The sequence below is a fragment of the Oncorhynchus tshawytscha genome, linkage group LG08, assembly GCF_018296145.1.
Source record: "Oncorhynchus tshawytscha isolate Ot180627B linkage group LG08, Otsh_v2.0, whole genome shotgun sequence".
Lineage (NCBI taxonomy): Eukaryota > Metazoa > Chordata > Actinopteri > Salmoniformes > Salmonidae > Oncorhynchus > Oncorhynchus tshawytscha.
Window position 1 is genome coordinate 52,561,205 of NC_056436.1, and position 24,702 is coordinate 52,585,906.

Consider the following 24,702-nt stretch of genomic DNA (forward strand, 5'->3'; position numbering starts at 1 on the left):
GGAATGTCGTGAAGTAAAAGTTGTCAAAAATATATTCTTAAAGTGCAGTACAGATATCCCCAAAAACTACTTAAGTAGTACTTTAAAGTCATTTTACTTAAGTACTTAAGTACATTACAACGTACTTGGCTAGGGGCGAATTTTACATCCATGCAACCCACTTTGTCCTAAACACCCACCAAAGGTCCAGACTTTAATTTGAGGGTCAAAAGGTCAGAACCAAACAACCATGCACCGCCATTACGGTTCCATGTAGAACCTGAACTAACCTGAGCTCCATGACGCTGGTGACATTGCCCGACGGGTAGACGCGTCGGATGTAGTTGAAATCGCCCACGTAGAGGCTGCCGTCGATGCCCCACGCCAGAGCCAGGGGCGCCAATAGCTTGTTGCCCAGGGCCTGGCCGTTGCAGCTGGGGCACGAGATGCTACGGCGCCGACCGTTCCCCATCACTGTAGAGATGACGGGCGGCTGCAGCGAGATGAATTGGTTCTCACCGCTGCCTTTGTAGAGGATACCTGAGAAAACAGAAGATCTTGAGAGGAGCTTCTATGTAATTGATGATTGATGAGAATGAGGACTTGGAACTGTGCTAAAATCAAAAATTGTCTCTAAGATTTGTTAAATGTTGTTCAAAACAACCATTTCCCTAGGAAACACCTCCAAATTGAGATTTGATTAGCTGGGTAAGTAATAAATAGTGGTAACCAAAGGGTTGAATAATCCTGTGGAATTGTGAACAAACCCATTGAATTGCCTTGGTACATAATACCTCATTCATTAGTCATTGCAGGGTGCCTACCTATGTTCATACTGTATTTCAGTGTCTCGTGAATATTGACATTGTTGTGAGGAACCTGTTTCGTGGGATTCTGAAACGCATCAATTAATTGTAACCTCTTTACAGAACATGTTCTTTCAATCTCGTCAAGACCCTGTTTCATTTTCTCCCAGTAAGTCACAGTGAGGAAAGAAACATGAACTCGGCACACAACGTACAAGTAACAGACAAAATAAAGGCAAAACACCAGAATAACGTCTTAATAGGGCATTCGGCCATCATGATCCAGAACCACATCAATGCATCTTGGAATAGATTCTACAAGTGTCTGGAACTCCGATGTTGCATCCCTCTCATATTCTTCCATGATAAATTCCATCATTTACTGTTTGTAGTGGAAAACCCTCTTAGGTGTCTCTCCAGAATCTCCCATAAGTGTTCAATTGGGTTGAGATCTGGGGACTGACACAGCCATGGCATATGGTTTACAGCATTTTCACGCTCATCAAACAATTCAGTAACCACTCGTGCCCTGTGGATGGGGGCATGGTCATCCAATGGGGGCATAGCATTGGTAACCAAAAGGATGGCAAAAATAGCAGTGTGCTCAGCATTTTAATACATGACACTAGGCATGATGGGATGTTAATTGCTCAATTAACTCAGGAACCACACCTGTGTGGAAGGACCTGCTTTCAATATACGGTGTATCCCTCATTTACTCAAGTGTTTCCATTATTTTGTCAGTTACCAGTACCTTTCAAAAGTATCGAAACATCAATTGAACTGAGGAGTGACCAAATTCCGTGAGTCATTACATTAAAACATTTGAGCAAGGGGCAAATTTTATTTCCTTAAAAAAAAAAAATTGGGGGGGGAGGGATATGGTGGAGTAGACTTTAAAATGATGAAACGTTTTTAAACATCAAAGGGGTGAATTGCATGCTGGGAGCACTGCATTATTCACACCCCGGCAACACGTTTAAATTGCGACACACCCTCTGTCCTCATTACCGGATTGATGGTGGCGCTGAACGCCTGGTGTAGCACCCACTGTTTCCTCGACATTACCCCCGCATGTGTCACTGCACATCTCGATGTATGTGAAATCGAGTGTCGCCTCACCGCCATTTGTCCCTCTCTGATTAGTTCCTTTCATTGATTAATTGATTTAAGGGGGAACTCGAATGAAGACAATCTGGGGGACCGCTGGCAGGACAATCCCACCGATCCATCTCATTCTAACGGAGAGCATTACAAATGCACGGCTAACAAAGATGAATGGGTCCAGGGGACGGCTTGTGCATGACGCCATCAAACGCACAACCTTGGAGCTTTAATTGCACTTCAATCCATCTGTCTGGTCGCTACGGAGACATGCTATGTGAGTGATCGGAGGCTGAACGAGGGCTGACTCGACAGCAAGCATCCCTGATGGCCTTATTATAAAGCAATAACCAAGTAATTCTGTAATAACAAGCACAAGATGTCAAACATTATCTTCACTCTATCACAATGTTGAATTTAACCTAATTAACAATAGAATTACAGTTTTTACATACCCAACATACAGTTGAGTATAAGGAGCACAACGCATTACACCTTATTAGAAAGTTAGGTCAGGTCTTTAAAAAAAATCCCATTATTGATGAGGTCATTTTGGCAATCTTCCCCCAGTCCCTTACATTTACATTTCAATCACAGTTTATTGCGTAACGAAGCATCTTTCCATACGCCATTTGAAAGTCTAATGTCATGCATTCAACACACACATCAATTTCCAGCACACATTAACGCTCAAACCAACTCGACAGTCTCTCTCTGACAGAGTCTGTCTGACAAAACTACAATATGTTGCTGTACCAGGGCTAAGGCCACTGCACATCTGAACATGTTTATAAGGCTAGACAGCGTTGTTTTAACAGAAGGCATATAGCCACTTTGCAGCAGGGAGGGAGGGAGGGAGAGTGGGGGTCAGGGGGGGCATAGCTACAGCACAGACAGAACAGCTTTTGGCCTTATCTAGTCAGACAGGCCCCAGAGAAAAGAGAAGGAGAGAGCGAGAGAGAGAGAGAGAGACAGAGAGAGTTAGTTTCCTCACCGGAGAATGAGAGGAAAACTCAAATACATCACAGTAGACTTCTCAGGCAAGGGAACATGGAGACAAAGTCACTGAGAAGAGAAATATGACTGTAGTGGACCACAACGTGCATGTTTTATCAAAGAAGGTGACATGTACAGCATTAGGGAATCAATACAGAGCTAGTTGTGAAGAAAAAGTGCTATTTATGTTTCGGGACTGAATTTCTTAAGGGCTTCATCCTGCAGACTATAAAACTAACACGTGGCCCACGACTCTCCAAAATATGTCATGCCGACAACCAAGGCTGACAAGCGCTTCAAATATTAACATGTGGTAAAGGGCATACATAATAGGTATAAGCTTTCCCCTGTAAGGCCATCTGCCATGGCATGTGTTTGGGGAACGAATGAGGGGGAAAGATAAAGTTTGAAGACAGGGTTGTGCCACTGCCATCTGAGTGTCTGTTGACTGAGGAACCATTAATCATTTCACACACTTCACATGCTATCTGTGGGTGAAACTAATGGGATTGTGAAATGGAGGATAGATACCCTGCTGTCGGCAAATTGATTAACCTGCTGACAGGCAGGGAGAAGTTAAAGAGGAAATTGTCATTCTCAATTTTTTTTTTTTTTTACCTTTTCTGATTTAGGCACATTTCAGAATCTATTTGAAGGGCTTAGAAATAAATAAAAATAATGCAAATGGTGAAAACTCTTTAGAGTCCTGGTAGTTGGTGCATAGACAGATACGACGCCATCTGTGTAGGAATGTGTCTTTCATTTCAGTCATTTGTGTATCAATATCAAACTACACAAATCTTACAAAACAATTCTACTGAAACCTCATACCTAATAAACATAATTCACCACATTTTGTACGAAGACAAACGCACATTGATGCCCAATCTAATGCAAGAAAGTATTAGCATATCATATGTCGAAGATGCAAAGCAAGCATCTACACATCTGTTGATCACGAAGCTTCACATCTAGAAACAGCGATCACCCCCTACTGTGCGCTGGCACTGCTGTGTGAAGGCTTTGAGATGAGCTAGCTTTACCTTGAGACAGGTGGGATAAAACACAATGCTCAGGCAGCAGTCAGGCTGGAACAGATCTCAATGGGGTTTTTTTCAAAGCTCTTTGCAAAACTTTGTGTGCTAGGGTGCTTTTGACAGATTTGGTTCAGCTATTTCCCATGTTTAATGAACAGCCATAGAAGAAATAGCATCGTGTGGTAAACACAAAAGATGCAGATTGACTTCTGTACACTAGTTCAATTAACATTTTCCTGAAGCATATTGTAACAAATAATCTGCTAAGAAAACTCAGTTTTGTATATGGAGGAGATGGTTAGCATACATGGTTAGCATACATGGTTAGCATGGGTCCATGGCATAACTGGGTATGACATGTGACAATCAAACCGACTTTTTACTAACATGAGTAAACATTGGTTATAGCCATAGCAACAATTTCAATAGAACCATGAAAGTGATATACAAACTATGGGCTCGATCGAGTGTCAAAAGGCAATGTGCAAATATTGCTGTAACCTCCTCAACGAAAGGGAGTCAGTAGTGAAAGACTGTCCCTCAGAAGTTGAGGGACACAAATAGATGAAAGGGTGACACAAATTCCCTGAGACAACTGTGACAAAGATCGAGAGCTGGATGAGAGCTTACTGTCACACAAACCAGGGCTGAAAGAGAGAGGCCTAGTGCATTCTCATTCAAAAGAGGAGTTTGGATAATAAAAGTAAAGAATTGTATGAGAAACGTATCCCATCTTGGCCAGCAAAGGCCATCTTGTTGCATAAATAGCTGAGTAGGATGGAATCTCTGAGTAGGATGGGAGCTCTGCATGGTGTCTGATTTATTCCATCATTAATATGAATGATCGACCCGTCAAAACTCTCCTCTGTTCTCTGTAAATGAGATGATGAACCATATTTCATCTTGATCTGAGCAAGTAATGCTGCATTTCAGGGTAGAGATTACCTGTCCATAACACGTCTATCCTAGAACCGCACACACACAGGCATAACAGATCCATGTAACAAAAAAAAAAGAAGTCTTACCATTTTGAATGTCCAATACATGGTGCTTGTCCAACATCCATCCCCCCATGTTAGAGGCATCCAGTTCATAACCTTGTAAAATGGCTGTCCTCTTCTCCCAGAGGATCACATCCAGGCAAGATTCATACTCATATCCCACAGACACTGGAAACAACAACAGTGTCTAATAAATTAGGTCTGTAAATCCTTTAAAAATAATGAGGCTTGTGGCGTATAAGCCTGAAAACTTGTAAAATCTCTTCATGATTGTAGAATTTTCTCAGTAGGTAGGAGGTATCATCTCAGATGAGTGTTCACTAGTATCCCAATAGGTACTGCTGCATTGCAAGCATATAAAGTATGAGATACTGCTAGCTCACTGAACAGAGTGCATCTGGATATCAAATTACCATATAACCTGGAATAACTCAGGTTTGGGTAAGGAAAAACGTATCAAAATGAGCATGACCTTAAAAACATATATTTTCTTCCTGTGGTTCAACTGGTGAGTAATTACACACGAAAGTCAGCAGACTTTGTCTGCTAACCATACGAAACATGCTGACTGACAAAACAATCAGGAAGTTCAAAGGAAAGCAATACCAGGAGTTCATCCAAAATGTAACCTCCTAGACTACACCTGGACCTGACAACACTGTCAGATGATGTTTACATAACATCTTCAGACAGCTGTGTTTCAGTGTCGGCGGAAACTCACCTATCGCCTCTGACAAGCCGTAGACCTTCTGGTTGTAGGCGTCCGTCTTGTCCCAGACGAATGTGTACGAAAGGTCTGGAAAGGCAGGTAACGATTTCTGGAACAATCTGCCCATGACAGCAACCTTCAGATGGACCTTCATTAGTCCGAACGGGAGTCGTTCTTGGGTCATGAGGACTTTGAGGATGGGCTTGTAGCCGGATGTGCGGGAGCTCAGGTAAACCAGATTGAGGTCACTTCCGGGTATGGCCACATCCTCATGGAGGACCTATGATTTGAAGCAGAAAAGATAATGAACATACTGTTGAGTGTGTTAAAAAAAGTTACTTTAAAAATGTCTGTGGTGCAGCAATTGTACACCGTTAATGTGATAAACTCTTTCTCAGGGTGATGCAAACGTTACCTTTGCTTGCAATCATCGAACAATTACCTATGTAATTAAATACATTTGCGGAGACTGACAGTGCGGTTAAATTGACTTTGCAGTGTTTTTTTTTTTACCTGGCTGCAGTGCAGGGAAACATTTAATGCACCCAAATGCACACTGCAGCGACAGTCATATGCTGTGGGAAATAGGCACCTGGCAATAGGTTTTAGACCAGAGCTAATCTCACCTGGGTCTCAGGGATGATGGGGCTGTCCTTAGGAGAACTCCTGTAGAAGGTGGACAGGGGGGAGGCCAGGATGAGGGGGCTGGGCCTGAGCAGTCCAATGAGGTGACAGCTGGGGATGTTGTTGTTCTCCCTCTTCATCATCACCGTGTCCATCACATGGAACACCTTCCAGGGCAACCAAACAGTGCGGTGCAGTGTGGGAAAAGGATCACGTTTCAAACTCAGGGTCAGCGAGGCACCACCATTGGCCAACAAGTCAAACCTGGAGACGTCGCCATAAACGTGGAGAAGTGATTAAAAAAATAAGCGTTAAATATTTACCCAGTGTGACTTACTTGAAGGCCAAATAACATTTGCTGCTCTCAGGAAGACAATGCATTCAGTGAAAACTCAAATTCAGTGAAAACTCATATTCACAAACTTTGGCGGGCTACAAAACAGATGATATATTTTTTCAAAGAAACAAAGAACTTGTTCTTATCAGTTGCCTTATTCCTTTGCAGCTCACATATTATTATCATTCACTGAATCTATTTTATTACTTTGGTTTATTCAGCCATGATGCACTGAGACACATAAAAAGTGAGAATTTGGTTGAGAAGTCTTGGCTTAGCTTCTCTGGTGGGCCAGTTTTAATTAGTACCGCAGAGCGCTGAGAAGAGTTACTGGTTTGGAAATGAAGGGGGAGTCTTTGAAGTGGTGCTCTATATATTCAGCGAGGTTCACCACCCAGGGGCAAAGCATCGGCATGGTGACACTACACACAGTCCCCCCCCCCCCCCACACATACCATCTTCTCTCCCTCTCTCCATCCACTTTGGGCAGTGGGGAGCTCACAGCCAAGCTTTGATGCTGTTTCTGCTCTCTTAAAACCCTGAGCGGATATGCTGGCTAACCAAGTGTGATTACCCCCTGCCATTTATCATGCTCTGTGTCAGAGGGGTTACAGGGAGGTATATCTGGAGACATCAGCTTATCCTTGGCGGCTATCGCCAATCCCCTACCTCTGCGGTTCCTACTCCATAAGAGTCACGACACCAGTCCCAGATATTACTAAACATTCTAAGCCTTCTATTCCAGACAAACATAATGCACATATTTTGTTGCCAATTTGAACAAGACAACAGATTGTACGATGATAAACTTCCCGGTGGAGTTGAATGTTTTCCCTGAAATGTATGTATGACGTTGTTTTCTTTAAGAGTGAGAAAGTGAACCACAACTCCAGGTAATAGCCCAAGGAGATCAGACACTAATCCTGTGTTAGTCTACAATGCTGGCAGATTGATTCTCCCCTGGCTGATTCAATGCATTTTAAGCAGTCTTGTTCTAAATGGCCTCAACCACGGTGATATTTGCATGAGGTATTGTTGAGGGACACAATGCTTCGCTGTTTTGATTGAATAGCTCTTTTTCAATTGCTTTGGACACCGTGGATCTGGGATACACTTTAAGCATGCCAGACCTTAGCTGAACCTTGTTCTGAGGACAGAGATTGTGTGCGGTCTTCTAATCCGTGTTAATTACGTGTGCTATGTATGTGTGTGCATGTGCGTGCATGTTTATGTGTGTGTGTGTGTGTGTTCGTGTGGGTGGCACTCTTACATCCCGTCCTGGCGTGTCACGGTGTAGCCATACTCAGGGTAGTCCCGGAAGGACACGTTGACGCCGATGAGGGGCGTCCCGTCTCCCGTCAGTACTTGACCCCGGATAATTGACGCCAGGCTGTGCCGGTGAACAAACACAAAGAGGATTAAGTAAACAAACAAACAAGCTGCATCTGTTAACATCTGTCCTCCCTCGGCAAGTGTACCGGCAGTCTGATTTACTGACTGTTAAAAATACACATGTCAGCGATTGTTATTCATGAAATGGCTTGCCATGGCAACAGCCTTCTCTTTTTACCCCTTTTAACAGCCCATAACTCATTCCAAATAGGCTTTGCAGCCATTGAAGGCCTCTTACTTTTAGGAGTTTACCTGTGCAAGTGTTTAAGAATTGAGGGGGAACCATTTGCATATCAATTTTTCCACTTAGCTCGTTCTTGGACACGCGGTGCATTCTTACATTCCTAAATGTGAGGTCATTTGTTTAAATTGGGCAACAGTGTGAAAGTGGCAAGATGATGTAGGGATGTTTCTTCATCAACATTGGTGGCAGAGCCGCGAGGCGTGACATGTCTCGTTTGCAGGCTTTATCTTCAGGTCATTACAGACATGAGGTAGGGATCATCAACAGCTTTCTCCTATCTGTTTCCTCACTCCGACATGCCTCATAAAATTTTTTTTTTAAAACTTTGCAGTCTAGAGGAAGAAGGAACCTTTAAGAGCTCTGTAGGTCCACTATTCTCTCCTCGTCATTAATCTTCTACAGGCTGGCTGACCCTACAAGAGCTAACCCCTAAATAAACATGAAGTCAAATCACCTAAGCAATGTTTAGTGATGTAATTCACACAGTCCCACTCTGTCAATGTCTAACAGTGGTTTTCTCCGGGACATCATATACAGCCCAGCGGAGGAATTCTAAGGGGACATCGAATATGGCTGTGGGACTCAACACAACAAATGTAAGGTATTAGTCTTTATGCCATACGAGAGAGGATAGTTTTTAGAGCAATGGCATGGAATCCAATCAATGAAAACTGTTCTATGTTCCTTGGCTAGCCCTCTTGTTTTCTATGGGTTTAGGTGAGAATGGAAAGACCTCATAAAACATTCCCCCCCTTGCCCTGCTAGACATTGGATACAGCACACCGAGACAAAACAAACAATGCTACGGGTAGTATCCATCATGCTCTGGCACATTCAATGGACTTTTTCAGTTGCATTTCATGTTTCATATTTAGTTGGGATAGAGCCGAAATCTTCACTTTGAAACAAGACATGGCAAATGTAAAAAATCCACGATAATCCAACAAAATATTTGCCACAGTCAAATGAAGTTCAGATATTGCTAATGTGCTTACCATAAATCCCATTCACCTCATTTTGACCCCCCCCCCCAAAAAATCAAATCAAGTTCTATTTATTTTTCGTTGCTTCAGAAATATAATTAATTTTGACAAACTTTGCGGAATGTCTGTGCTTAAAGACAAGTGCCATAATGTCTGCGACTATGAAACCAACTTCAAAGAGCATTAAATGTTACATTTTCAGCGAGTGAACTAATATGCATCGGCCAAAAATTGGAATCAACAGTAAGCTGAACACAATGACCAGGCGGATTATCAGGGACCCGGCTCGGGGATTGCCTCATTCTATATTTGCGGTAAAGCATGCTATTTACATAAGGATTACTCACTAACTATTCTGCGAGTTACAGGGAATATTATTGCCAAAGCACCATGCAGTTGCCAATAATGTCCCACTCCATCAGACTCAAAACAAATTCTACTTATGATTCAGAACAGACAGGCAAAGTACATTGAGGTTCCCGATGCAAACATCTTTTTGTCTGCTGAGAAACTTGCTCACAAATTGATATCAGAGCCCCGGTGCTTAATTCATTGGTGATAGTCTTATGACATTTTGTTATTTCCATTACAAGGTTTCACATAAGGTTTGATACATCAAATCAGGTTGCTCAATCTGCAACTCAATAACCCCCCTTAATCATCAAGTCAAGGTCCCTAAGAGAGCTAAGCCGCAGTTATTCCCACAGGGGCAACGCCAGGACAAAACGATTCAATCGACTCAGTGTATTTCAACGATACAGTACTGACAACTCACGTTGGCTATCATTTCGACGCCCCACAGGACAGTTGGATTTGATGAAGCTCACCTGCTGTTGAAAGGGTTGTCCCCAGGTATCACGTGACTACCGCCATGCCCAACCAGGAAGCTGATGCGCTCGTAGAAGCCCCTGGGGGCCGACTGAGTGGAGGAGGAGCCTTGACCTTGGCTCACGATGCTTGTGGGATCTGGGGATCCGCGGCAGTAGGGCTGGCCCTGGCAGGAGCTCTGCGAACAGCAGTCTGGGTCCATACAGTCCACTAGTCCATCTGTCAAACAAAGATGCAACAGTGTTGACATGGGACAATACCCTAACTCGGTGCTCCTTCAGAATATCAATCCTGTGAACTAGATTGATACAAATAAAACAATTTGTAAACAGAATGGTGCCTCTAATTGGTTCAAACAGTCCACTATATGGACACAAAGTCATATCATTGGCAAAGAGTGAAGAATTATGGATGGCGTTCTTACCCCTCTCGTTGTCCTTTCCATCTGAGCAGAAGGTCTCCGTGGCAACATCACATCCTAGCCCTCTCCATCCTGATTGGCAGATGCAGCGCCACCCGGCTTGGTCCAGAATGCACCTCCCATTGCTGTTGCACAGCCCAGGGCACCCATCTGCCAAAACAACCATGTAAATCACACAAGCTAGCCAATCAGCGAGAGGGAGACAGGTTGAAAGGAGAAGACAACACCTGGTCATTCAGGGACAGGAAAACAAGGACAAAATGAAAACGACAATACAAAGTGGACAGACAGTACATAGATACATAGATTCTGACAGCACTTAGTGGTGGGGTATAAAGACACTGTAATTTCACATGGGTTTTTACTCTGAGTTGCATACCATTTCAGGGCCCTTTGAAATGGAAATTGTCTTGGCAAATTTTGGATATTAAGAATGCATGGAGGCCAACACACATTTGGATAATAGTGGTTACTACTGCAAATAAACTTGCTCTGCTTTTTTATTATACGCTGATTAGTCAATGTTCCTCTAATCCTATCTGAAGTATCAGCACCAAAAACAAAAAACAACAACACATGTATCTTGGCCTAAAACCAGCGTAACACCCATGTGAAGGTACTATCAAGGTAAAGACACGGGATAGATAGAGGTAGAGACAAAAGGCAGAGGGTCGATGTTGACGTAGTCTCAACATCTCCACTCGATACCAGGATATTGCTTTCCTCCCCACCCCCCCACAGGGTGGAAGATAGAAAAGAGCTTAAGTGTAAGTGACTGGCTACATCCGCTTAGTGCTTCTTCTGACAGACACACACAAGGATTCAGACAGGAAAAGGGGGACCGAGAGTGTTTGACTAGTTAGGACAGACATGTATGAAGGTACCCCGGACCACAATACAAACAGTGATAGACTGGGACATAAGACATTTGTACGTCGTGCTTGGGGAAGAAAACAGAGAGCAGGCGAGTGATTGTTGGTGACAACTCTCTGGGGTAGTCATTCCGTTACCTTTATATCCTATCTTGACCGCTCCTATTACCATTGAAGAGAGGGGAAACATTTGCAAAAAAAAAAAAACATATATATATTTTTTTACTTCTGTCTTTCAGGAAAATCTAGACTGACAAACATTATCTGAGTGTCGCACACAAAGGAGAAATAAAGAGCTGAACCGGTGGCAGAAAAATAGATGCACTTGACAAACATGGTATGCAATACTTTGTGACGCTTCAAAACAACATGGTTGACACATTGCGATTCTGAAACTGTTGAGGGAAAGAAAGTTACCTGCTCACGCCATTTACAGGGGTTGGTTTACATGTTCAGTCTGACGTTTTTTTGTTGTTGTTGTGTATTGAGACGAAACAGAAAGGAGCGAGAAAGACTGGAAAGTACATTACCTGATACTCTTGAATCCAGAGCTTGTCGGATAAGAGGAAAGGAGAGGAGGGGCAGACCGAAAGACAGAGAAAGGTCAAAAGAGGTGGAGAGAAGTGTTATTACAGAGGTAACATGCACAGATAGCATGACAAGGAAACGACTAATTCGTTTGCACTATGAATGTTTCATAGTTATGTGTGTTAAGGTGCTGTCGGGCAAACTTTCAGGCTTGCCTGATGAGCTACATTGCCATCCCAGGAGTGGCATGCTTTCATTCATAACAACATACATCCATGTATTAAACCCTCCACATGAAGTAAATAACAAATATACAGTACACTCACATAGAACATCTAAAAAAACAAAACTGGTTTATAACTGTATAGCTACAGCTGTTTACTGACAAACACACGAATAGCATTATAGTGTGAACTTGTGCACTCGGTTACACCATCTATCCAGCTACAGCTAACCACACCTTTACCATTCAAGAGACGTGTAGCTTATTGTCCTTCAAGTACACATCCAGAAGTACTTCAGCTTATTGTCATCCCAGTACACACTGGTACATCAGCTATATATTACAACTATCAGTGTATTGGCCATTCAATTGTCATGTGCCTTATTGTCCTGCCAGTTGTCCTGCCACTGTATATCAGCAATTCAACCACTTCATCATTGGAGCAAACAAAGCATGTCAGTGAATTCCCAGGAACACTTGGATGAAAAGAAACATGTTGGTAGTAAACATCAAAAGAAGAAGAAAAAAACGAATGGAAAGTAAAGCAAGAGCGGTGCCTAAGCCTCCCAGATTAAAAACAGGATCGCAATGTGTCTGACAATAGCTCGTCCGGGGAAGCGGTCTATTCCAGCCCCTTCGTCAGAGTCTCGCCATGTAATGTGATTAAAGGTGCTTTGTGCGAATAGAAGTTATTCAGAAAGCCTTGGGGGGAAAAAAGGAATAAGCTACTAGTTCCCGGCAAGAATGCCTGCCTATTCATCCCAGGCGCATCTACGGCTAGGAAATGGTTTCCTGATGGGGGTCTTAAACAGGAAGATGTTGAAAGGGATGGGATCTTAGTTCTCATTGAGGAGGCAGAGATTAATAACATCAGGAATGCGACCCCTCCAATCACCCCGGTCCAATCTCATCTCTCTCTCCTCGTTTCTAAGCGCCAGTCAGCTTCATTCTCTGGATGGGATAACTGCTGACTTGTTCATATGTAATTAGGGTTCAAGAGTTTGAAGAGTCGCGGAGTCTTTGTTTCAACGAGAGGATGATGTTACCGAGTGGGTTTGGGTGACACAGGGTGGAACGGTACATGATGCGCCACGTCAACAGTTTAACTGTCACCTTTTTGACAGGAGCAGCGTGTCCAGGAAGTTGAGGTCACAGGTCAAGGGGAAGCAACCTCACAGTGCTCATTATCTCGATTAATGCACAGCGAAGCTGTCATCTCGAAGACGGGCTATTCCAGTGAGACAAAGCTGAATAAGACCATAGTCCTGGCTGGCCCTCATTTCCCTTAATACCTGCCCTTACTGTATAAGAGGTAGGATTCGATATGTAGATCGAAGAGCATGCCAAATCCATTGCCATTGGGAAAGAGAATAATGGGGATGTCAGATGTCAAGGATAGTGAGAGTGAAATGGAATGGGAAAGTTGGTTAGCGGTACCAGGGACAGGGTCAGTTCCATCTAAGTCCCCTGGCAATTCATGAATCGAATTGAAGTTCAATTAGGATATTCCATACTCAATTCAGCAGAGGAATTGACCCCATCTCTGTACAATGCTATTCAAGCGGTAAATATATTTTGAGCACATAGTCAAACCTGTATGTTATGCAATAAATATAGCTTTAGAAAATGCTTACTTTATACTTCTTTATTATATAATGCAAAATTGGACTGAGAGGAGCCAAATTCCCACCAAGCTCATCAACTTTGATGACTGCATTCAAGATACTATTGGAATAAACTCTTGGGCATATTCAGGAGCATCGGTGGACATTTAATCGTTACATTACTGCCTCTTTATACTGGTTCTCTACTGAGTGTGGGTGGAGGATAACTGCTAATCTGCATTGGGTAATTTACCAGTTATGAATGTCTTTACATGTCAGCCTGACTTACCAATAGTGCAGTGCTCTCCTGTCCAGCCCTGGTGACAGTCACATTTGCCTTCTCGGCAGACGCCATGATCTGTACAGCGTGGGTGACAGTCCCTCTGGTCGCACTCTGAGCCTGCCGATCCTTCCTCACAGTGACACGTCCCACTGACACATGCTCCGTGGGGGCCGCAATCCACCGTGCACATCTCTGACACACACGCAACCAAAAATAGAGTCGTCCATCATACACTGGACAGACTGGTTCTATAGTTATGTACAGTAATTTATAGTACTTTCGACCGGAGTTCGGCACGCGTAAATTGAACGCGATTCCTTTTTTTAGGCTCTTTTCTCTCTACGCGTATTCTGACTTTAAACTTAAGTATGAGAATAGCATGCTATTCCCCTTCCTATTCTTTAGGGGGTGGAGATCAAATCAATTCTACAGATAGAATTAAGTAAAGGTCAGAATATGGTCTTTCTTTAAGCGCGAATAAGGCCGAGGAGCCTGTCGCTTCCAAATGGAACAACATCTACTTTCATTTTTTAAATTTAAAAAAAAATTATTATTATTATTATTTTTTTTACAAATTGTTAAGAGCTAGGTCAATGAGTAAGCTGTTTGATTGTAAATAGACCAGTCATATGGCAGCAAACTGAAGCATATCAACATATCACCTTTTCCACAGTTAAGTTCATCAAACGCCGGCCTTATAAGTTGCAGGGATGAAATTTGGAGACCCAAGCTATAGGCTTCTGTAGCAATGGGCAACAGTATAGCACTAAACCTACCGAGTTGATTTATGATTTCTATAATCTTTTAATTATATCCCCAGACTTTTCACTGTACTTTTTTTTCTATTGCGTTAAACATTAGCCACTATCGGTAGCCACTGTCAGTTATACCCACACACATGTATAACATCACTTTAGTGTTAGTTTCCTAACATTTTGCATCATTCCATTAAATCGTTAGTTTATCTTTCTTTCCTCTGTCACATTCGTGTGGTTGTTCTGAAGATCGCTAGCAATAGTGGATCATATTAGGCTACGGTATTACAAGTTGTGCAATAATTTGGGATCATTATGGAACAGACCATACGTAGCAGTTTAAATCTGGAGTCTGGAGCACAGTTCACGACGGCTAGACCATTGTCATCACACTTCCATGATTAGAGAGGAATATTAGTGTAGATTTATAGAGATACTATTCAAGCCCAATTATACACTTCCAATATTTAATGGATTGAATGATTGAATATGGCAACTTGCAGGATGAATCGAACTACTGTATTTTTTATTTACCAATTTATTTCCTGCATAAAGGCTTCCCAAACATTTTTTATTTATTATTCATAAATACTTTCCTAACCCTAAATAATATACAATACCAGAGTATTTTTTAAATCTACCAGTTTGAGCTGAAAAGGAGATGAATGTGTGCATTTATATCGCTTTATTTAAAAAAAAATTGAATTTTCCCCTTTTTTCTCCCCAATTTCATGGTATCCAATTGTTAGTAGTTACTATCTTGTCTCATCGCTGCAACTCCCGTACAGGCTCGGGAGAGACTAAGGTTGAAAGTCATGCGTCCTCCGATACACAACCCAACCAAGCCGGACTGCTTCTTAACACAGCGCGCGTCCAACCCAGGAGCCAGCCACACCAATGTGTCGGAGGAAACACTGTGCAACCTTGGTTAGCGTGCACTGCGCCCGGCCCGCCACAGGAGTCGCTGGTGCGCGATGAGACAAGGATATCCCTCCCGGCCAAACCCCCCCTAACCCGGAAGACGCTAAGCCAATTGTGCGTCGCTCCCCAGAGACCTCCTGGTCGCAGCCGGCTGCGACAGAGCCTGGGTGCGAACCCAGAGTCTCTGGTGGCACAGCTAGCGCTGTAGTACAGCGCCCTTAACCACTGCGCAACCCGGGAGGCCCTGCTTTATTTAAATACGTACAGTCTGAATCGGGCCCATTGTGAATAATCCCTTCTTTGTGGTTCGATTTCTGCAGTCAGTGTTTTATGATTCAGCTGCGGCTGTGTAACTAATCTTTACATATTGATAGAATAAAGAAGTGCAAAGCCTGCGCTTTGCTGTTCAGATGTGAACAGCACATTTTCCTGAGCAACCCCCTACCCAAAAAAATATCAAATGGGTTTTGTCTGTTGTTGCTTCATTTTCATTTGTTTAACTGGCAGAGCAGACTAAACAAGGCTTAACAAGGCAGAGCAGACTAAAAAAGGTTACCATAATTTTTGAATGACTACCCCATCTCTGTTCCCCACACATACAATTGCTTTTAAGGTTCCTCAATCGCGTAGTGAATTTCAAGCACAGATTCAACCAAAAAGATCAGGGAGGTATTTCAATGCCTTGCAAAGAAGGGCACCTATTGGTAAATGTGTACAAATAAAAACAAAGCAGAGGCTGAATATGCCTTTGAGCATGGTGAAGTTATTAATTAAGCTTTGGATGGGGTATCAATACACCCAGTCACTACAAAGATACAGGCGCCCTTCCTAATTCAGTTGCCGGAAAGGAAGGAAACTGTTCAGTGATTTGACCATGAGGCCAATTGTGATTTTAAAACAGTTACAGAGTTTAATGGTTGTGATATACATTTTTTGGGTGATGGGATCAACAACATTGTAGTTACTCCACAATCACTACAGAAAAAAATTATTTAAAAAACATGCATCATGTTTGCAACAAGGCATTAACGTAATACTGCAAAAAATGTGGGAAATAAATTAGGCGTTATGTTTGGGAAAAATCCAACACAACACATCATTGAGTACCACTCTTCATATTTTCAAGCATGGTGGTGGCTGCATTATGTTATGGGATTGCTTGTCATCGGCAAGGACTTGGGAGATTTTTTTTAGGATAAAAAGAAACGGAGTACACCCAAGCACTGGCAAAATCCTATAGGAAAACCTGGTTCAGTTTTCTTTCCAACAGACACTGGGAGACAAATTCACCTTTCAGCAGGACAATAACCTAAAAGACACGGCCAAATATACAGTGGGGCAAAAAAGTATTTAGTCAGCCACCAATTGTGCAAGTTCTCCCACTTAAAAAGATGAGAGAGGCCTGTAATTTTCATCATAGGTACACTTCAACTATGACAGACAAAATGAGGAAATAAAATCCAGAAAATCACATTGTAGGATTTTTAATCTATTTATTTGCAAATTATGGTGGAAAATAAGTATTTGGTCAATAACAAAAGTTTCTCTCAATACTTTGTTATATACCCTTTGTTGGCAATGACAGAGGTCAAACGTTTTCTGTAAGTCTTCACAAGGTTTTCACACACTGTTGCTGGTATTTTGGCCCATTCGTCCATGCAGATCTCCTATAGAGCAGTGATGTTTTGGGGCTGTTGCTGTGCAACATGGACTTTCAACTCCCTCCAGATTTTCTATGGGGTTGAGATCTGGAGACTGGCTAGGCCACTCCAGGACCTTGAAATGCTTCTTACGAAGCCACTCCTTCATTGCCCGGGCGGTGTGTTTGGGATCATTGTCATGCTTAAAGACCCAACCACGTTTCATCTTCAATGCCCTTGCTGATGAAAGGAGGTTTTCACTCAAAATCTCACGATACATGGCCCAATTCATTCTTTCCTTTACACGGATCAGTCGTCCTGGTCCCTTTGCAGAAAAACAGCCCCAAAGCATGATGTTTCCACCCCCATGCTTCACAGTAGGTATGGTGTTCTTTGGATGCAACTCAGCATTCTTTGTCCTCCAAACATGACGAGTTGAATTTTTACCAAAAAGTTATATTTTGGTTTCATCTGACCATATGACATTCTCCCAATCTTCTTCTGGATCATCCAAATGCTCTCTAGCAAACTTCAGACGGGCCTGGACATGTACTGGCTTAAGCAGGGGGACACGTTTGGCACTGCAGGATTTGAGTCCCTGGCGGCGTAGTGCGTTACTGATGGTAGGCTTTGTTACTTTGGTCCCAGCTCTCTGCAGGTCATTCACTAGTTCCCCCCGTGTGGTTCTGGGATTTTTTCTCACCATTCTTGTGATCATTTTGACCCCACGGGGTGAGATCTTGCGTGGAGCCCCAGATCGAGGGAGATTATCAGTGGTCTTCTATGTCTTCCATTTCCTAATAATTGCTCCCACAGTTGATTTCTTCAAACCAAGCTGCTTACCTATTGCAGATTCAGTCTTCCCAGCCTGGTGCAGGTCTACAATTTTGTTTTGTTTCTGGTGTCCTTTGACAGCTCTTTGGTCTTGGCCATAGTGGAGTTTGGAGTGTGACTGTTTGAGGTTGTGGACAGGTGTCTTTTATACTGATAACAAGTTTAAACAGGTGCCATTAATACAGGTAACGAGTGGAGGACAGCGGAGCCACTTAAACAAGAAGTTAAGGTCTGTGAGATTCAGAAATCTTGCTTGTTTATAGGTGACCAAATACTTATTTTCCACCATAATTTGCAAATAAATTCATTAAAAATCCTACAATGTGATTTTCTGGATTTATTTTCTCATTTTGTCTGTCATAGTTGAAGTGTACCTATGATGAAAATTACAGGCCTCATCTTTTTTTAAGTGGGAGAACTTGCACAATTGGTGGCTGACTAAATACTTTTTTGCCCCACTGTATATTCAAGTAAAGAAGCACCTTGCTCTTGCTTGCTGGATATCAAATAGCTTACCAAGATGACATTGAACGTTCCTGAGTGGCCTAGTTAAAGTTTTTACTTAAATCAACGTGAAACTATGGCAAGACTTGAAAATGGCTTTCTAGCAATGATCAGCAACTTGACAGAGCTTGAAGAATTTAAAAAAGAATAATGGGCAAATATTGCACAATCCAGGTGTGCAAAGTTCTTAGAGACTTACCCAAAGAGACTCACCGCTATTCATTTTTTTAATGTTACATAAATGTTTTATAAATGGACATTCAAATATTTTGTGTCGGAAGGCACTGTACAACATTTAAATGTTTTACTGTTATTCGCTTACAAGCAAAACCATCTCTCCCACTCTCATTTGCACTTTTTTAAAGATATTAGTTTAATCTCCCTCTGATTGGAGTTTTCTTCGATTGAGAGACCTTGGTGGGTCTCTAATTAATGCTTAGACGACACTTCAGAATATTAACCATGCCTCTGGAGGGGGAGCATTCGATTACAAAGCCCCCCCTCCCAAAAAAAAAGAATCCATATAATCTATTTTTCATTAACACAAATGTGTTTATCTGCTTTTAGCACGCTCCTGTCTCTGGCGTGATGTCGGAGTCGGTGGTCGATCTATGCCACACCGCTTGTTAATTAAAGTTAATTTAATTGGAGTCGAACTGCTGAGATAATTAAGAGAGAAACCTCGATTACTACCCAAGTGGGCAAATAAGAGTTTGGACTTCTGCTTAAGCTAAAATTGCTCCCTTCAAATGTATATATATATTTTTACATTGACCAGCAATGGATGTTGCACATTGTGAAAGAGGGACTATGTGTCCTAATATATTCTATAGCTTTTTTACAGTATAACAAATGGCTTTACTTTGAATGTTGTTTGAAAGTGAATAAATTGAGACAAAACTTCCAGTTTCTCTAAACACCCTTTCCTATTTCCTCCCAGCAGTCCAGGTTCTCGGCTCATCCATCATTTCAGACTTACAGTAAACCCTCTTATGCAAAAACCCTTTGGATTTCAATCGCACAATCAAGTTAATGTGTTGCTTAATTAATCTTACCTCTTACCTGGATTGTTAAAATCCCAATAGGTTTGAATTTGATGGTACTCAATTAGGGTCGCCAACTGTGGACTGCAGATGCAGGGACTAATTCTGCACTGTGAATTAAACTGAACTAAATGACCCCATTCTAGAGAAAGAGATTGAACATGAATCACCTGGTCCTTTAAGCAAAGGAACCGATTAATAAAACCAAAGCACAGCCCTCAAACTGGAAAAGTACCTACAAATAAATGGTTTAAAATGTTCCTCATATTAATGAGGACCATCATCCTTTTCCTCAATGGAGGAGCCTCCTCTACATCACACATACAAAACACAAAGCCAGACAGCTAAACCTAATGAAGAGTAAGAGAGTTGTCTGACCTACAGAGCAGTCGGAGCCTGTCCAGTTAGCCTCACAGATGCAGGTTCCCGTCTCGGTGTGGAAAGTTCCGTGGCTGGAGCACTGTTCAGGACACGTGCTTCTCAGGATCGCACAGTCCATTCCGCCCCAGCCCGGGTTACAGTGGCATTCACCGTGGTGGCAGGCTCCGTGGCCCGAGCAGGTCGGGTCCAGACAGTCCACTAGGGAAACACGGGGAAAACAGGGGAAAGGAAAGGAGATGGATCCAGTACTGTGTATGGGATGATTTTTTTATTTACATTTTTTTAACTAGACAAGTCAGTTAAGAACAAATTCTTATTTAAAATGACAGCCTACTGAGGAACAGTGGGTTAAATGCCTTGTTCATGGGAAGAACAACGTTTTCTACCTTGTCAGTTCTGGGATTCGATCCAGCAACCTTTCAGTTACTGGCCCAACGGTCTAACCACTAGTCCTTGGTTGCAACACTCACTACAGAGATCCAAACTGCCTCTGGAAGCAACATCAGCACAATAACTATTAGTCGGGAGCTTCATGAAATGGGTTTCCATGGCTTAGCAGTCACACACAAGCATAAGATCACCATGCGCAATGCCAAGCGTCAGCTGGAGTGGTGTAAAGCTCGCTGCCATTGCACCCTGGAGCAGTGAAAACGCGTTGTCTGGAGTGATGAATCCCTCTTGACCATCTGGCATTCCGACGGACTAATCTGGGTTTGGTGGATGCCAGCAGAACGCTTCCTCACCCAATGCATAGTGCCAACAGTTTGGTGGTGGAGCAATAATGGTCTGGAGCTGTTGTTCATGGTTCAGGCTAGGACCATGAGTTCCAGTGAAGGGACATCTTAATGCTACAGCATACAATGATATTCTAGACGATTCTGTGCTTCCAACTTTGTGGCAACAGTTCGGGGTTCCTGTTCCTGTTTCAGCATGACAATGCCCCCATGCACAAAGCAAGGTTCATACAGAAATGTTTGTCGAGATCGGGTTGGAAGAACTTTACTGGCCTGCACCTCAACCTCATCGGACACCTTTGAATTGGAACGCCGACTGCGAGCCAGGCCTAACCGCCCAACATCAGTGCCCGTCCTCACTAATGCTCGTGGCTGAATGGAATCAAGTCCTCGCAGCAATGTTCCAACATCTAGTGGAAAGCCTTCGCAGAAGAATGGAGGCTGTTATAGCAGCAAAGGGGGGACCAACTCCATATTAATGCCCATGATTTTAGAATGACATTTTCGAGCAGGTGTACATATACTTTTGGTCATGTAGTCTATATTGATCTCAGTGACTCATTGAGAATAATTTGGTGCTTATCAAATAAGGCAAGATAGTTAGTTCCACAATAGCACTTGTGTCCTTTCTCCTGAAATTCACTTCACAATGAGCGCAAAAAAAGATTTAAATACTCCCGCGACTAAATAACATCGTACACGTCGGGTCACTGAGCTGCAGATGTAAATCTGACAAGTTAATTGCCTCTATGTCTGATTATGGATCAATGAAGTTAAAACTAATTGAACAGGTGGAGAAAAGGTGGAGGAAAAAGCAAGAGGTACTTGCGACAAAAACGAGAAATGGACTCTCACAGGTTTTGTGTACTGGAGTGCACTGAACCAATCACATTGGATGGACACTTCAGAATCAATTCCAATCCATAGCTGTTGTACCTAAATGGTTAGAGGGAGCTAATGCATGCAACGTATCAATGGGGAACACAATGAATTATCTGCTTGGTGAAGTTGAAAAGAGCAATTGTTTCAGCTGTCAAAGTCGCTGGGAAATCAAACGGCGACACTACATATCCTTGTGGTGTACCTTGGTGACAGTGGCTTCCCTTGTGGCCGGCATTGCACACACAGTTACCCATCACACAGATCCCATGACCGCCACATTGGGGGTCCACACACTGAGTAGCAGGCACATCACACTCTGTGCCCTTCCATCCACTGTAGCATTGACAGCGCCCCCTTGTGTACTGGCCGTTGCCACTGCATAGGATGGGACAGGCAGCTGTGGTGGAAAGTAACAAGGTTATTAAAAAGTATATATGACAATTTCATGTAAAGTATATTAGTCCATTTTGTAGCTATAGTGTTGATACAATCATCAAATCAACACATCTATCATTATCTGGCCACGCTACAATGGCCATGAGTACAACACTTTGTCTCCAAAGATTTTATCTGAAACATTAGCCCTAACCCTGACCTTTAGCCTAAACCTAACCCTACATTAAGAACAAATATCACATGCACATGGTAATCAATTCTGACATTATAGCCCATATTTGTCCTTTGAATCATGGCCATTTATTGATTGTGATATCATAACATGGATTAGGAATGTGACAAGAGAACATATATACCTCTTGAGCAGTATGGTCCACTGAACCTTGGGAAACAGTGACATGAGCCCGACACACATTCACCGTTTCCATAACAGTTGTGTGAGCACTCCATAACTGACTCTGTTGGGACAGACATTTTTTTTTTCTAGAATTACACCAGCCATTACTGAGAAATCATACCTCTAATATGTAGCCGCCACATTTTTATTACATCATCCAATATGTACACAATGGATTCTTGGATTGAATTTCCTATCACTACTATGTTGTCACATACTACGCCATCTTATACAGCTACTGTATACCACAATTCCAGTCAATGTTATACATGTACGGCAGTGGAGGTTGCTGAGGAGAGGACGGCTCATAATAATGGCCAGAATGGAGTGAATGATATGGTATCAAACATGGTTTTCACATGTTTGATTCACTCCATTCCAGGCATTCTACTCCGTTTCAGCCATTATCAGCAGCCTCCGTTGATGTACAGTATATGTAGCTAGGTACAGTTGACATACACTTAGGTTGGAGTTATTAAAACTCATTTCTGAAACCACTCCGCAAATTTCTTGTTAACAACTATAGTTTTGGCAAGTCGGTTAGGACATCTACTTTGTGCATGACACAAGTAATTTTCCCCAAAATTGTTTACAGACAGATTATTTCACTTATAATTCACTGTAGCAGTTCCAGTGGGTCAGAAGTTTACATACACTAAGTTGACTGTGCCTTTAAAAAGCTGGGAAAATTCCAGAAAATTATGTCATGGCTTTAGAAGCTTCTGATAGGCTAATTGACATAATTTGAGTCAATTGGATGTGTACCTGTGGATGTATTTCAAGGCCTACCTTCAAACTCAGTGCCTCTTGCTTGATATCATGGGAAAATCAAAAGAAATCAGCCAACACTTCAGAAAAAAAATTGTAGACCTCCACAAGTCTGGTTCATCCTTGGGAGCAATTTTCAAATGCCTGAAGGTACCACGTTCATCTGTACAAACAATAGTACGCAAGTATAAACACCATGGACCCACGCTCAAGTCGTAACGCTCAGGAAGGAGACGCATTCTGTCTCCTAGAGGTGAACATACACTTTGGTGTGAAAAGTGCACATCAATCCCAGAACAACAGCAAAGGACCTTGTGAAGATGCTGGAGGAAACAGGCACAAAAGTACAGTGCCTTGCGAAAGTATTCGGCCCCCTTGAACTTTGCGACCTTTTGCCACATTTCAGGCTTCAAACATAAAGATATAAAACTGTATTTTTTTGTGAAGAATCAACAACAAGTGGGACACAATCATGAAGTGGAACGACATTTATTGGATATTTCAAACTTTTTTAACAAATCAAAAACTGAAAAATTGGGCGTGCAAAATTATTCAGCCCCTTTACTTTCAGTGCAGCAATCTCTCTTCAGAAGAACAGTGAGGATCTCTGAATGATCCAATGTTGACATAAATGACTAATGATGATAAATACAATCCACCTGTGTGTAATCAAGTCTCCGTATAAATGCACCAGCACTGTGATAGTCTCAGAGGTCCGTTAAAAGCGCAGAGAGCATCATGAAGAACAAGGAACACACCAGGCAGGTCCGAGATACTGTTGTGAAGAAGTTTAAAGCCGGATTTGGATACAAAATGATTTCCCAAGCTTTAAACATCCCAAGGAGCACTGTGCAAGCGATAATATTGAAATGGAAGGAGTATCAGACCACTGCAAATCTACCAAGACCTGGCCGTCCCTCTAAACTTTCAGCTCATACAAGGAGAAGACTGATCAGAGATGCAGCCAAGAGGCACATGATCACTCTGGATGAACTGCAGAGATCTACAGCTGAGGTGGGAGACTCTGTCCATAGGACAACAATCAGTCGTATATTGCACAAATCTGGCCTTTATGGAAGAGTGGCAAGAAGAAAGCCATTTCTTAAAAATATCCATAAAAAGTGTTGTTTAAAGTTTGCCACAAGCCACCTGGGAGACACCAAACATGTGGAAGAAGGTGCTCTGGTCAGATGAAACCAAAATTGAACTTTTTGGCAACAATGCAAAACGTTATGTTTGGTGTAAAAGCAACAAAGCTCATCACCCTGAACACACCATCCCCACTGTCAAACATGGTGGTGGCAGCATCATGGTTTGGACCTGCTTTTCTTCAGCAGGGACAGGGAAGATGGTTAAAATTGATGGGAAGATGGATGGAGCCAAATACAGGACCATTCTGGAAGAAAACCTGATGGAGTCTGCAAAAGACCTGAGACCGGGACGGAGATTTGTCTTCCAACAAGACAATGATCCAAA

General features: G+C 42.5%; 1 protein-coding gene across 4 annotated transcripts in view; it reads right to left on the bottom strand.

The window, feature by feature from the left end:
* LOC112256333 (teneurin-3-like) overlaps positions 1-24,702 on the bottom strand; it is a 185,733-nt gene that overhangs the window by 27,127 nt on the left and 133,904 nt on the right. For 2 of the 4 annotated variants that reach the window (XM_024429505.2, XM_042325642.1), the window contains exons 9-21: positions 22,418-22,519; positions 21,868-22,062; positions 20,047-20,247; positions 13,978-14,163; positions 11,864-11,884; positions 11,472-11,495; positions 10,465-10,611; positions 10,040-10,259; positions 7,864-7,983; positions 6,259-6,520; positions 5,645-5,912; positions 4,948-5,091; positions 270-519 (exon numbers count right to left, since the gene is read on the bottom strand). In XM_024429505.2, the coding sequence (XP_024285273.2) occupies positions 270-519; positions 4,948-5,091; positions 5,645-5,912; positions 6,259-6,520; positions 7,864-7,983; positions 10,040-10,259; positions 10,465-10,611; positions 11,472-11,495; positions 11,864-11,884; positions 13,978-14,163; positions 20,047-20,247; positions 21,868-22,062; positions 22,418-22,519 (2,140 nt within the window). The remainder of the gene's footprint in view (positions 1-269; positions 520-4,947; positions 5,092-5,644; positions 5,913-6,258; positions 6,521-7,863; positions 7,984-10,039; positions 10,260-10,464; positions 10,612-11,471; positions 11,496-11,863; positions 11,885-13,977; positions 14,164-20,046; positions 20,248-21,867; positions 22,063-22,417; positions 22,520-24,702) is intronic. The other 2 variants (XM_042325644.1, XM_042325643.1) reach the window with 1 other exon arrangement.